We start from the raw sequence: 15,304 nt of genomic DNA on the forward strand, positions 1-15,304 counted from the left end.
GGGATTCATCCCATTATCAGCCTCCAAACGATGACACCATTGCATACACTAGCAAGATTTTGCTGAAAGGACCCTGATATAGCTGTCTCTTGTGAGACTATGCAGGGACCTAGCGAACACAGAAGTGGATGCTCACAGTCATCTATTGGATGGATCACAGGGCTCCCAAAGGAGGAGCTAGAGAAAGTACTCAAGGAGCTAAAGGGAACTGCAACCCTATAGGTGGAACAACAATATGAACTAACCAGTATCCCAGAGCTCTTGTCTCTAGCTGCATATGTATCAAAAGATGGCTTAGTCGGCCATCACTGGAAAGAGAGGCCCATTGGACTTGCCAACTTTATATGCCCCAGTACAGGGGAATGCCAGGGCCAAAAAGTGGGAGTGGGTGGGTAGGGGAGTGGGGGGAGAGGGTATGGGGGACTTTTGGGATAACAAAGAAAATGTAAATGAGGAAAATACCTAATAAAAATATTTTTAAAAAGTTCTACATGCCGGAAAAAAATAAATTAATTAATTAACTAAAAATTAGGTTGAGACTAGGTCAAAATGGCAAACAAAGTGCTAGCACATTTCTTCCTTCAAAGTTTCTCCAATGGAAAGGAAAGAGAATTCGGGTACACAGAACAATTTTATCAGTGTATTGGGGGCTAGGGGTGTTATGTTTTTAAAACAAATTCCTGAAAGATGAAAAGCTGATGAAAGGGTCGCTGAAAGGATTTAAACTAAAGAAATGAACCAAAGGATATAAATATCGCCTTGGAGACCTCCAGGACCCAGGAAGCAGAAGGGCAGCAAAGCTTCCTAACAGGACATGGAAAGCTCAAAACTGACCAAGAAAGGAGCTGGTCTGAAGAGGCAGCGGAGCAGATCTCCAGCCCTGCCCCAAAGGAATATCGTGGGCTGCAGAATTAATCATAAGTGGAAAGAAGGAGATGAGCCAATCACACAGTGGAAAGGGACTGTGCTGGATCAGGTGCCAGTAAACCCCTCTCTGTACCTGGTGAAATATAATGGGATTGACTCTGTGTATGAGAGGGTATTGTCCCTAAAAGTTCTTTCTGACGAGGTGGCATCATCCTGAGGCAATGATGCCAGCCTTGCTGGTGCCAAAATTGGCAAAGCAGTGAAACATATATTTGAGGGTGAGAATGGCTCTAAGGACGAGTGGAGGGGGATGGTCCTGGGCCAAGCGCCTATCTTGGATAGCAACTTTTATATTACTTATGAGAGAGATCCCGTATTATACACGTACCAGCTTCTGGTTGATTATAAAGAGGGTGACCTCCGTATTATGGAGGTGTTCAGTGATCCCCCTCTTTTAGACATCGACCTGGAGCTTGTGGATAGCCTGATAGGAAAAGACGTGGAATACACCAAAGATGACAGCTCCAGGAGGGTCAGAATGGTCATTCACCAGGTTGAAGCCAAGCCTACTGTATACTTCATCAAGTTTGTAGATGATTTCCATATCTATGTCTACGACCTGGTCAAACAGTTCTATCGATTTGTTGCTGCATTGTCACAACTGTAGAAATAAAGTTAATTTCTTTGGAAATAAAGTTGAAGTTGTAATTTCCAGATGGGCTCAGTTTGCTGCTCTTGAGTGTATCCTGAATGCAGGAATACCAGTTGTCCTGAAGAATGCAGGCTTCTGTGGGTATGGCATGCTGTCTGAAGCACTCTACTGGGTGTGTTTGTTGGGTTGAAAAGGGATGGAAGGAACGGCTGTCAATTCAGCCTATGAGAAAAGTGAGCTAGTATCATAAGCAGTCATCTAAAAATGGAATGGGACTTATCTTTTCTGGTCTTGGTGTGGAGAGGAGAAGGAACTGGAGATGGCTTGTGGAGGAGGGGACAGAAGGAGATGAATGACCAGAGAGAGGTGGAAGGAAGCCAAAGAGAGACGGGTGGAAGAGAGAGGCTCCCTGGAAGAGGGGCAGAGTGAAGAAAGAAATATAGATTGAAAAGGGATGGGTTGGAAGCAGAGTGAGCCATGGTGGCACCTTCTGGCTTTCAGGAAAACTAAGGAATTCAGGAAGAAGGACACAAGGCAGTGTAAAAGAGGTGTACAGCAAGGGTGGACTGGGTGAGCCATTCAGAGAGGACCCGGAGGAGAGGCTAATGACCTGGGAGTCCAGAAGGACCGATGCATACCTAGTGATGGAGACACTAAAGAGGTACCCCTGGGAGGACCAATTCCAAGAAGAAAGGCTGCCTCTGGGTTGTGAGAGATAAGGAAGCATGGTGGGTAGCTTTGGAGGGGGGGAGCAGGAAGGCCCAGGAAAAAAATGGCCTTGTGAGGGCATGCAGGTGCATTGAAGGTTCACTAAAGGCCATTTCAACAGGGACTACTTGGACAATTTCAACCACAAATCAACATTACATATATCTCAGGTTTTTTTTCATAGTCTGGGATAGCCAGCATCCTGAAAAAGCTAGTAAGAGTTCTTGGCTTGTTCTGGGCAAGGGGCAAGTTTTTTTTTTTTTTTTTTTTTTTTTTTTTTTTTTTGGAAATGGACCCTTAGTGGATACAGGAATAGCAGTCGTGTCAGTGTCCTTTTGCTGCTGGAATAGCCTTGCCTTCCTGGTGGGAGGGGATATCTGCTGATTGTGCCTCAAGTCTCCATGATATAGAGAGAACTTGCCTGTCCATGTTCTGTCTCAGCTGCCTGAAGCCTCAAGTGGCTCCATTCCTTGCCCAGGCAAAGGGAAGCTGCCCTTTCTGGTTAGACTCCCTACAAAACCTATAGCTCCTGACACCTTCTAGGTACCTCTTATTCAAACAAGTTTTCCCTTTCTTCTAAAACTGAGAGCTAACCCTGAAGGAAATGTGTGTACCTCTCTGAAATGGAAATGTATGGGTTCTTTGGACAGTCAGTTGTGTTGCATGGTGTTTGGCTAAGGCAAACACATAAAAGAACATTTCACTGAAGCAGACACAGGTAAAAGGATGTTCTGCTAAACAAGCACGTGAAAGGAAGATGTGTGATGAGGGAATCTTCACTAATGAAATATGTGTGTTGGTCTGCCTTATATTTTGTAGTTAGACTTTGTTTGTTGGGACTCTATGGGGAGAAACTCACTGGAGAACTTCTTGTGGTGTTCTTTGGCTTCTTACCACTTCTGAGGACTCCAGCTGATTGTGAGTGTGATGTCAGATGAGGCAGCCTCATGCTGAAACAAGACACATGCTGTGGCAAGGCCCATAGACATGTGATGTTTGGAGGAATTGTAAGAAGGGATAGATGAACAGTGAAGGTGGCTGAGTTTGGCTTACTTACATAGCTAAACACTTCTCGATCTTGAGCCTTTGCTGATGGTATTTTCTTGAGAGAGGCACCGTGGGGAACTTTCCTTGGGGTTCTCTTGGCTCTGGTCCCTCTTGCTGACTCATGCCAAGGCTGAGGTCTGGCTCTCTCTGCTAGTTAGTGTCACTGATACTGATTCAGGTTTTCTAGCTCAAGTCTAAAACTGGACTACTGGTGTATCCATGAAGTGTTTGGATGTAGATTGAGGTGCAGTTGCTGACCTGTGAACTGAACTCTGCGTTTCCAGAAAATATAGACAGAAGTTGCTCCAAAGAACTATTTCTAAACAGGTGCACTTCCCCTGTATCCCTTCTTTTCTGCTACCTCTGGTGGGTGGTGGGCTAAAAGGGAGCTTAAAGCATTTAGGAACCATTATTAAAGCAGGCTCTTCAAAACATTAAAGTTATACCTCTCTTTTGGGGAAGGGTTCTATAAATACAAAAGGGCTATGGCTGTGGACCCTGGCTTTGTCCAACTAATTCCTATGACTGTATACTGCTGATTAGAAAGGTTTGCTTTCTGGGAAGAAGACTTGGCAATGCCAGCCAAGTGCCTCAGTATTCTGCCATATATAAATCAAAGAAAATACAAAATGCAAAAATATCCTAACCTAAAACATCCAGTAAATCCAGGACACAATGAGAAAACCAAACCTAAAGATAATAGGTTTAGACTAGAAGGAAGATTTTCAACATAAAGGGCCAGTAAATATGTTCAACAAAATTATAGAAGAAAATTTCACCAACCTAAAAAAAGAGATGTCCATGAACATACAAGAAGCCTACAGAACTCCAAATAGGTTGGACCAGAAAAGAAATTCCTCTTGTCACATAAAAATCAAAGCACCAAGTACACAAAACAAAGAAAGAATAGTAAAAGCAGTAAGGGGAAAAGGTCAAGTAATATATAAAGAAAGACCTATCAGAATTACATCTGATTCCCCCCCCCCCGCCCCCAGAGACTATGAAAGCGAGAAGATGCTGGACAGATGTCAGAGAGAACATAAGAGAACACAAATGCCAGCCCAGGCTACTATACCCAGCAAAACTCTAAATTACCATAGTTGGACCAAGATATTCCAAGAAAAAACGAAATGCATACAGTATCTTTCCACAAATCCAGCCCTGCAAAGGATAATAAAGGGAAAACTCCAACACCAGGAGGGCAACTACACCTAAGAAAAAGCAAGAAAGTAATCTTTCAACAAACCTAAAAGAAGATAACCACATGAATATAATTCCAACTCTAACAACAACAAAAAACAGGAAAAAACAATACTTCTTCCTTAAAATCTCTTAAGATCAATGGACTCAATTCCCCAGTAAAAAGACATAGACTAAGAGACTGGTTAGGTAAAAAGGACCCAATATTTTGCTGCATACAGGAAACCCGCCTCAGTGACAATGTCAGACACTACCTCAGAATAAAAGGCTAGAAAACAATTTTCCAAGCAAATGGTCTGTCTTAGTTAGGGTTTTACTGCTCTGAACGGACACCTTGACCAAGTCAAGTCTTATAAAAAACAACATTTACTTGGGGTTGGCTTTCAGGTTCAGAGGTTCAGTCAATTATCATCAAGGTGGGAGCATGGCATTATCCAGGCAGGCATGGCACAGGCAAAGCTCAGAGTTCTACGTCTTCACCCAAAGGCTGCTAGTGTTAAGACTGACTTCCAGACAACTAGTGTGAGGATCTTATGCCCACACCCAAAGTGACACACCTATTCCAACCAGGTCACACCTTTTCCAACAAGGCCACACGTCCAAATGGTGCCACTCCCTGGTCCAAGAATATACAAACTATCACAAGGTTGAAAGAAACAAGCTGGAGTAGCCATTCTATTATCGAATAAAATCAACTTAAAGTTATCCAAAATGATAAGGAGGGAAACTTCATACTCATCAAAGGTAAAAGTTACGAAGATGAACTCTCAATTGTGAACATGTATGCTCCATAAAGCTCAAAACACACATAGCACCAAACACAATAATAATGGGAGATTTCAACACCTCACTCTAATCAATGGACAGATCCTGGAAACAGAAACTGAACAGAGACACAGTGAAACTAACAGAACTTATGAAACAAATTGATTTATCAGATATCTATAGAACATTTTTTCCTAAAACAAAAAGATATACTTTCTTCTCAGCACCTCAATGTACTTTCTCTATAAAATTGACCATATAATAGGTCACAAAAAGGGCCTCAACAGATATAAGAAGATTGAAATAATTCCATGCATCCTATCCGATCACCATGGACTAAGGCTGATCTTCAATATCAACATAAATAATAGAAAGCCCACATACACGTGGAAACTGAACAACACTCTAATCAATGATAACTTGGTCAAGGAAGAAATAAAGAAATTAAAGACTTTCTAGAGTTTAATGAAAATGAAGACACAACATACCCAAACTTATGGGATACCTTGAAAGCTGTCCTAAGAAGAAAACTCATAGCTCTGAGGACCTCCAAAAAGAAACTAGAGAGAGCATTCAATAGTGGCTTGACATCACACCTGAAAGCTCTAGAACAAAAAGAAGCAAATTCACCCAAGAGGAGTAGACAGCGGTAAATAAACAAAATCAGGGCTGAAATCAACCAAGTGGAAACAAAAAGAACTATACAAAGAATCACCCAAACCAAGAGCTGTTTTTTTGAGAAAAATCAACAAAATAGACAAACCTTATTCCTCAATATTCCTCAAACTGTTCCACAAAATAGAAACAGAAGGTACTCTATCCAATTCGTTCTATGAAGCCACAATTACTTTGATACCTAAACCACACAAAGACCCCCCAAAAGGAACGGGAACTTCAGACCAATTTACCTTATGAATATTATATATATATATATATATATCCCAAATGTATGTATATATATATATATGTATGAATATCATTTATATATTATATGTAAATTATAAAATATATGTATCATCAGACAAAAATCATTACTAGTGTATATTAATACCTTTATTTTTATGAAGGTGAACATACTGTGTATGTATAATGACCTATTACCAAAATGTACTTATGGCAAAAATTTGTGATCTTTGTGTTTATATGTAAATTTGACCATGTAAGCTAGGAACACAGTATAGAATGGGCACTCTATGGTTAGTGGTGAAGATTTTTATTGTAGGTAAGAGAACACCCAGAGACATCTGGAAGGGTCCAGAACACTGAGAAAAAAAAATGACATAGGGCAGGAAAAGCAAGATATGGAGCAGTTATGCTAGTTATAAGGTAGAAGAGAAGCTGAGGAGTAAAAGCCATGACCTGGACCAGCCTGGGATTTTACAGTAGAGGAGGGAGGGAATGAGAAAGAACAGGATCCTAGCCCTAGCTTTGAGACCTTTAACAAGTATGAATAGTAACTTAAATAACCTGGAGGACAGCGTGGGCTTTGATATGGGATCACAGGTATCTGCCATTTGGAAAAGGAAGGAACTCCTTTTGGCTGCCAAAACAGTTTCTCTAGTTCCTGAGGAATTCTGGCTTAAATCTCACTACCAGCAATCCTACCATATAGTTCAGTTTAAGACTATCTTAGATTAAAATTTGGACCAAGTGGCCCTGTGTTTTGAGGGGAAACTGGGGTGCCCTCTAACTATTTGAGAAAGAATTCATAGAATTTCAGAAGGAATGTGCCTGAAGCAAGGAAAAAGAACTGAGGAACTAAAGAGGATGAAGAAGCCAGGAGAAGACTTACCAAAAAAGAATACTGAAAGTAAAAGTGTGAGAAAGACTCCAGGCATAAAACAAACCTACCAACAAAATCAAACTAAACCAACCAACCAATCAACCAACAAAACCTAAAACAACACCAGGCACATGAAGAAACCAGGAAACAATAAAGCTAGCATAACATAAACCGGAGGGCACACTAATACATACACAGAAAGAAAAATGAGCAGCAGGCTTCCACAGAATCTGCATGTGGCAGGGGAGTTGTGTGAGCTAGACAGAAGGAAGCGCGAGCCCACCAGCAGCACGAGGACAAGCGCGAGCCCACCAGCAGCACGAGGACAAGCGCGAGCCCACCAGCAGCACGAGGACAAGCGCGAGCCCACCAGCAGCAGCACAAGGACAAGCGCGAGCCCACCAGCAGCAGCAGAACACCAGCAACGGTCACTTCAACTGCTCTGCCACGGCTCCCACAACTCTTGCTGGCGAGCACTCCCTGGGCTGGACGCCTTCACCTCACCTAGGGCTTTTAGAAAAAGTGGCAACCAAGTGTCTGGAGCCCCCTCTGGCAGCCACTATCTCTGGCAGCAGGACACCAGAAAGGGTAGGCTAAAAGGTGGGCTTCCTGGAGCGGTGGGAGGTAGGGGGGAGGATGGGACGGACCCCCACAGGAGAAACTAAGTAGCACTGGGAAGAGGAGCCCAGGGGAAGACAAAGGGGAAGGGGTAGGAGGGGGGATCTGCAGCGAGCAGCAGAAACTGGGGGTGTCCTTCAGAGCCAGACTGAGGTTCTGGAAAGAACAAGGTGGAGCCCGGAGGTGGGTACCTGGAAGCAGCTAGGGAAAGCAGAGGGGACTGGGAGCTGCAGGCAGGGAAGCTCGGAACACTAAAGTGGAGGGAGGAGAGGCTCTTTACAGCTCTTCTGGACTTCCAAACCAATTTGCAACTATCCTATGGGAGCAGGGCGCTAGACTCAGCAGAGCACCTAGTCTCTGGGAACAGAACAGCCAGTCACTGAGGAGAGTCTCTTGTTCCTCTGTTGGGGGATTCCAGATTCTATTGGACACCAGCCACCCCTTCGCCACTCTCTAGTACTTCCTTCACAGGGGCGCTAGGGAACCCCAGAGACAGCACCACACAACCAGGTGCCAGGGCAGGTTTCAATCTTCATCCTCAGGTTCCTGGCACCAGCAGTTAGGAACCAGCAAAAGGCATGGAGGCACTCACAGGGAAAAGTTCACCATTTACCCCCACAGTCAACTTTCTCTCCCCCTTTCACACTGCAGCCTGCAGGACCCAGGAAGCAGAAGGGCAGCAAAGCTGCATAACAGGACATGGAAAGTTCAAAACTGACCAAGAAAAGAGCTGGTCGGAAGAGGCAGAGGAGCAGATCTCCAGCCCTGGCCCAAAGGAACATCGTGGGCTGCAGAATTTCTCATAAGTGGAAAGAAGGAGATGGACTGATAACACAGTGGAAAGGGACTGTGCTGGATCAGGTGCCAGTAAACCCCTCCCTGTACCTGGTTAAATATGATGGGATTGACTCTGTGATTGCTGTGGAACTTCACAAAGATAAGAGGGTATCATCCCTAAAAGTTCTCGCCAAGAGGTTGGCATCATCCCGAGTCACTGATTCCAGCTTTGCTGATGCCATAGTGGGCAAAACAGTTAAACATTTATTTGAGGGTGAGCATGGCTCTAAGGAAGAGTGGAGGGGGATGGTCCTGAGCCAAGCGCCTATCTTGGATAACAGCTTTTATATTACTTACGAGAGAGATCCCATATTATACACATACCAGCTTCTGGATGACTTTAAAGAGGGTGACCTACAAATCATGGAGGGGTTCAGTGACCCCCTTCCTTTAGACATCGACCTGGAGCTTGTGGATGGCCTGATAGGAAAAGAGGTGGAATTAACAAATGATGACGGCTCCAAGAGGGTTGGCCTGATCCTTTGCCAGATTGAAACCAAACCTAGAGTGTACCTCATCAAGTATGAAGATGATGTCTATATACATGTCACTCACTTGGAGAAAGAGTTCTAATTATTTATCCTGGCATTGCCACAGCTGTAGAAATAAAGTTAAAGTAATTTCTTTGGAAATGAAGTTGTAATTTCTATATGGGCTCAGGTTGCTGATCTTGAGTGGGTCCTGGGCTTAATGCAGGCATACCAGTTGTCCTGAAGAATGCAGGCTTCTGTGGGCATGGCATGCTGCCTGAAGCACTTTGTTGGGTGTGCTTGGTGGGTAGAAAATGGACGGATGGAGCAGCTGTCAATTCAGCCTGTGAGAAAAGTGAGCTAGTATCATAAGCAGTCATCTAAAAATGGAATGGGACTTAGCTGGTCTGGTCTTGGGCGGGGGTGGGGGGGTAGTAGAAACTGGAGATGGCTGGTGGAGGAGGGGGGCAGAAGGAGATGACTGCCCAAAGAGGGGTGGAAAGAAGACAGAGAGAGTGGGGTGGCAGAGAGAGGCTTCCTGGAAGAGAGACAGAGTAAAGAAAGAAATATAGATTGGAACGGGAGGGGTGGAAGCAGAGTGAGGCATGGTGGCACCTTCTGGCTTATAGGAAAACTAAGGAATTCAGGAAGAAGGATACACACAGCAGTCTAAAAGAGGTATACAGCAAGGGTGAGCAGAGTGAGCCATTCAGAGAGGACCCTGAGGAGAGGCCCAAGGACCTGGGAGTCCAGAAGGACGGATGCATACCTAGTGATTGAGTCAGTAAAGAGATAGCCCTGGGAGGAGGAATTCCAAGAAGGAAGGCTGTCTCTGGGTGGTGAGAGATAAGATGGCATGGTGGGTCGTTTTGGGGGATGGGGGAGCACGAAGGCCCAGGAAAAAAAAATGGCCTTGTGAGGGCATGCAGGTGCATTGAATGTACACTAAAGGCCATTTCAACAGGGACTACTTGGACAGTTTCAACCACAAATCAACATTGCATCTATCTCAGGCCTTACTTTTTTCAGAGTCTGGGATAGCCAGCAGCCTGAAAAAGCTAGTGAGAGTTCCTAGCTTGCTCTGGGCAAGGGGCAAGTATTTTTTCGAAAATGGACCCTTAGTGGATATAGGAATAGCAGTAGTGTCACTGTCCTTTTGAGGGTGGAATAGTCCTTGCCTTCTGGGGGGAGGGGACGTCTGCTGATTGTGCCTCAAGTCTCCATGATATAGAGAGAACTTGCCTGTCCATGTTCTGTCTCAGTTGCCTGAAGCCACAGGTGGCTCCATTCCTTGCCCAGGCAAAGGGAAGCTGCCCTTTCTGGTTAGACTCCCTACAAAACCTATAGCTCCTGACACCTTCTAGGTACCTCTTATTCAAACAAGTTTTCGATTTCTTCTAAAACTGAGAGCTAACCCTGAAGGAAATGTGTGTACCTCTCTGAAATGGAAATGTATGGGTTCTTTGGACAGTCAGTTGTGTTGCACGGTGTTTGGCTAAGGCAAACACATAAAAGAACATTTCACTGAAGCAACACAGGTGAAAGGATGTTCTGCTAAACAAGCTCGTGAAAAGATGATGTGTGATGAGAGACTCTTCACTAATGAAATATGTGTGTTGGTCTGTCTTACATTTTATAGTTAGACTTTGTTGGGACTCCGGGGAGAAACTCACTGGAAAACTTCTGGTGGTGTCCTTTGGCTTCTTACCACTTCTGAGGACTCCAGCTGATTGTGAGTGTGATGTCAGATGAGGCAGCCTCATGCTGAGACAAGACACATGCTGTGGCAAGGCCCATAGACATGTGATGTTTGGAGGAATTGTAAGAAGGGATAGATGAACAGTGTGAAGGTGGCTGAGTTTGGCTTACTTACATAGCTAAACACTTCTTGATCTTGTGCCTTTGCTGATGGTATTTTCTTGAGAGAGGCACAGTGGGGAACATTTCTTGGGGTTCTCTTGGCTCTGGTCCCTCTTGCTGACTCATGCCAAGGCTGAGTCCTGGCTCTTTCTGGTAGTTAGTGTCACTGATACTGATTCAGGTTTGCTAGCCCAACTCTATAGAACTGGACTACTGGTGTATCCATGAAGTGTGTTTGGGTGTAGATTGAGGTGCAGTTGCTGACTTGTGAACTGAACTACTGATTTCCAGAAAACATAGATGGAAGTTGCTCCAAAGAACTATTCCTAAACAGGTGCGCTTCCCCTGTATCCCTTCTTTTCTGCTACCTCTGGTGGGTGGTGGGCTAAAGGGAGCTTAAAGCATTTAGAAACCATCATTAAAAGCAGGCTCTTCAAAACATTAACGTTATACCTCTCTTTTGCGGAAGGGTTCTATAAATACAAAAGGGCTTTGGATGTGAACCGTGGCTTTGTCTAACTAATTCCTTTGACTGTATACTGCTGATTGGAAAGCTGTGCTTCCTGGGAAGAAGACTTGTCAATGTCAGCCAAGTGCCTCAGTGCTCTGCCATATATGTATATATATATTTTTTTTTTCATGTGGAGTCCAGGGCATGAGTCTCTGTCCTCATGATTTCTTTGTTTTCCTTTCCCATGCTTCCAAAGACCCTCTGAGGGTTCTGTGAGTGTGTGTTCTTTTCTCCTTTTGCAAACTTTGTTATTGCCTCACAAAAGAAGAGCATTTCTTGTTCCTGCTGCTGAGTTCTTCCCAAGGCCACACTTGGAAGAAGCATGGTCTTCCAGACATTGAAATAAGGTGTCAAATCTTGTTGATGCTCACTGCCTACCAAGCATTGACTCAATTCAAGTTCATTGCATCAAAACTGATACAAGACCAGCACACCTCACCAGGGCAGCTGTAGTTTTCTTTTCTACATCATGTGTTTTTGCTAAACCAACACCAGCAGTTCCTCTTCCAGAGACCCATTTCTGCTAGCTTAGATGGGTATTTTTGGCATTAGTGTTTTGTTGTATTTAGCATCCAATTTGACTTTTATAAATTTTAATTTTATTGATTTTTCAAGTATTCACTTTACTTCCTTTTCCCTACCCACACTCGTGGTCCCTCCCTCCCTCCCACAATTCTCCCACTTCCCTTTCTCCTCTGAGTGTCTGGGGGCCCATTGCCTATCCCACTATCCTGGCACTTCAAGTCTCTGGGAGGCTATTTGCACCCTCTCCTACTAAGGCCAAAGAATGCAGTCCAACTAGAAAAAAAGATAACCCATGGACAGGAAACAGCTTTGTGGGTAGGTTCAGATCCAATTGTTTAGGACCCACATGAAGGTCAAACTGCACATCTGCTAGATATATGTGGGGAGGCCTAGGTTCAGCCCCTATATGTTCTTTGGTTGGCAGTTCAGACTCCAAGATCCTCAAGGGTGCAGGTTAGTTGATTGTGTTTTTCTCGTTGGGGAGTTTCTATACCCTTTGGCCCACAATCCTTTACCATATAAATCCATGAGAGTCCCCAAACTCCATTCATTGTTTGGCTGTGGGTGTCTGTATCTGTCTTAGTAAGCTGCTGGTGGAGCCTCTCAGAGGACACCACGCACCTGTCATGTATGTGTATCCTTTTAGGATTTTTTTCCCGCATTCAGGATGATATACTCAAGTTCTATCCATTCTGGCTACTACAAATAAACCTGCTTTAATCATTGCAGACCAAGTGTCTTTCTGGGATGTTAGAACATCTTTCAGGAATATACCTAGGAGTGATGTAGCTGGGTCTTGAGATAGAACTATTACAAGTTTTCTGAGAAGCTGCCAAATTGATTTCCAAAGAGATTGTGCAAGTTTGCACTCCTACTAGCAATCAAGGGATGTTCCCCTTGCTCTATATCCTTGCCAGTATGTGCTATCTCTTGAGTTTTTGATCTTACCATTTCAGACGGATATAAGATGGAACCTTACAGTTGTTGTGATTTGCTTTTCCCTGATGACTAAGGACTTTGACCATTGCTTTAAGTGCTTCTTGGCCATTTGAGATTTCTCTTTTGAGAATTTTCTGTTTAGCTCTGCACCCCATATTTTAATTGAGTTATTTGGTTATTTGTGAATGTGTATATTAGCTCTCAGTCAGAGGTAGGGTTGGTGTAGGCCCTTTTCCCATCTATAGGTTGCCGATTTGACATTTGACAGTGTCATTTGCCTTACGGAAGCTTTTCAGATTCATGAGGTCCCATTTATCAATATTTGATCTTAGAGCCTGAGCCATTGCTATTCTGTTCAGGCAATTGTCTCTGGCAAAAATGTATTCAACGGCCTTTCCCACTTACTCTTCTATCAGATTTAGAGCATCCTGTCTTATGTTCAGGTCCTTGATCCACTTGAACTTGAGTTTTGTGCAGAGTTATAAATAAATATGGATCAATTTTCTTTCTACCTGTAGACATCCAGTTAGACCAGGACCATTATTTACCACTTTGTTTAGGTTCTTTTTTTTTTTTTGTAAAGTTTTATTTATTTATTTTATGTATATGAGTATACCATTTCTCTCTTCAGAAACACCAGAATAGGACATCACATCTCATTACAGATGGTTGTACGCCACCATGTGGTTGCTGGGAATTTAACTCAGGACCTCTGGAAGAGCAGTTGGTGCTCTCAACCACTGAGCCATCTCTCCAGCTCCCTGAAATTGTTTTTCAGCTGTAGTAGTTCTCTGGTGGAATTTTGGTGGTTGCTTATGTATACTGTCATAACATCTGAAAATAGTGATACTTTGCCTTAGTCCTTTCCAATTGGCATCCCCTTGATTTCCTTTTATTATCTACTTGCTCTAGCTAGACATTTGAGTACTGTATTGAATAGATAAGGAAAGCGTGGGCAACCTTGTCTTGTCCCTGGCTTTAGCGGGATTGCTCTAATTTCTCTTCATTTTATTTCCTGTTGGCTGTTTATTTGCACGATATTGCTTTTATTATGTTTAGATATGTGCTGTAAACTCCAAGCTTTTTAACATGAATCTTTAACATGATTCCAAGTTTAATTCCAAGTTTAATTCCAAGTTTAACATGATCTTTCCAAGCCTTTTAACATGAATGAGTGTTACATTTTATTGAAGGCTGTTTCAGCATCTAGTGAGATGATCATGTGGTTTCTTCCCTTGGGTTTATTTATATAGTATATTATGTTGAAGCACTTGCATATATTGAACAATCCCTGTAGCCTTAGGATGAAGCCTACTTAATCATGGTAAATAAAAGTTTTGATGTGTTCTTAGATTCAGTTTTGCGAGAAATTTGTTGAGTATTTTTGTACCAATATCCATAGGAAAGTTTGGTCTGAAGTTCTCTTTCTTTGTTGGGTCTTTGTGTGACTTAGCTATCAGAGTAATTGTGGCTTCATAAAATGAAATAGGTAGTGTTTCTTTTGTTTCTATTTTGTGGAATAGTTTGAGGAGTAATGGTATTAGATCTTATTTAAGGTCTGGTAGAATTCTTCACTAAAATTGTCTGGTATTGGGCTTTTTTGGTTGGGAGGCTTTTGATAACTCTATGTATTTTCTTAGATGTTATAGGACTGTTTAGATTGTTTACCTGACCTTGATTTAACTTTAGTACAGAAAGCCATCTAGATTTTTCAGTTTTGTAGAGCTAAAGGCTTTTGTAGTAGCTTCAGATGATTTTCTTGAATTTTCTCAGATTCTGTTGTTATGTCTCCTTTTCATTTCTGATTTTGTTAATTTAGATACTGTCTCTGTGCCCTTTAGTTAGTTTGGCTAAGGGTATATCATATCTATCATGTTGATTTTCTTAACAAACCAGCTCTTGGTTTGTTGATTTTTTTAATTATTCTCTTAGTTTCTAACCAGTTGATTTCAGCCCTGAGCTTGACAATATCCTGACATCTACTCTTCTTTGGTGCACTTTGCTTCTTGCTGTTCTAGAGCTGTAAGGTGTGCTTTTAACTCGCTTGTATAGGATCTCTTGAAATTTCTTTACGAAGGCATTTAGTGCTATGAATTTTTCACTTAATGCTCTTTTAATTGTGCCCCATGATATTTGGTATATGTCTTCACTTTAGTTGAATTCTATAACTTCTTGGAATTCTTTCTTATTTCTACCCTGACCAAGTATCATTGAGCAGAGTGTTTTTCAGTTTTCATGAGTATGTGGACTTTCTTTTGTTTTGGTTCTTATGACATCTAGCCTTAGTCTGAGGTTATCTGATAGAATGCATGTGATTATTCCCATTTTCTTGTATCTGTTAATATTTGTTTTATGAACAATTATATTATCTGTTTTGGAGAATGTTCCATGAGGATCTGAGAATAATGTATAGTCTCTTGTTATGGGGTGAAATGTTCTATAGATATCATTTAAATCCCTTTGGTTTATAACTTCTGTTAGTTTCACTGTGTCTCTGTTATTTTCTGTTTCAATGATCTGTC

At 42.6% G+C, this 15,304-nt stretch overlaps 1 protein-coding gene and 1 pseudogene across 1 annotated transcript; both read left to right on the forward strand.

Moving 5' to 3' along the window:
• Positions 1 to 765: 765 nt before the first annotated feature.
• Positions 766 to 1,534, forward strand: LOC147004461 (spindlin-2-like; annotated as a pseudogene).
• A 6,805-nt stretch (positions 1,535 to 8,339) lies between these two features.
• Positions 8,340 to 9,050, forward strand: LOC147004462 (spindlin-2A-like). Its single transcript, XM_085837526.1, has one exon. The coding sequence runs from the start codon at positions 8,340 to 8,342 to the stop codon at positions 9,048 to 9,050; it is 711 nt and encodes a 236-aa protein (XP_085693652.1).
• The last annotated feature ends 6,254 nt before the right edge of the window (positions 9,051 to 15,304 follow it).

The sequence above is a fragment of the Mus caroli genome, unplaced genomic scaffold (assembly GCF_978045245.1).
Source record: "Mus caroli unplaced genomic scaffold, Mus_caroli_1 scaffold_5, whole genome shotgun sequence".
In the NCBI taxonomy this organism is placed as follows: Eukaryota; Metazoa; Chordata; class Mammalia; order Rodentia; family Muridae; genus Mus; species Mus caroli.

What these genes read in the sequence shown, in the direction of transcription:
- LOC147004462 (XM_085837526.1), top strand. Translation starts at nt 8,340, where the DNA reads ATGGAAAGTTCAAAACTGACCAAGAAAAGAGCTGGTCGGAAGAGGCAG.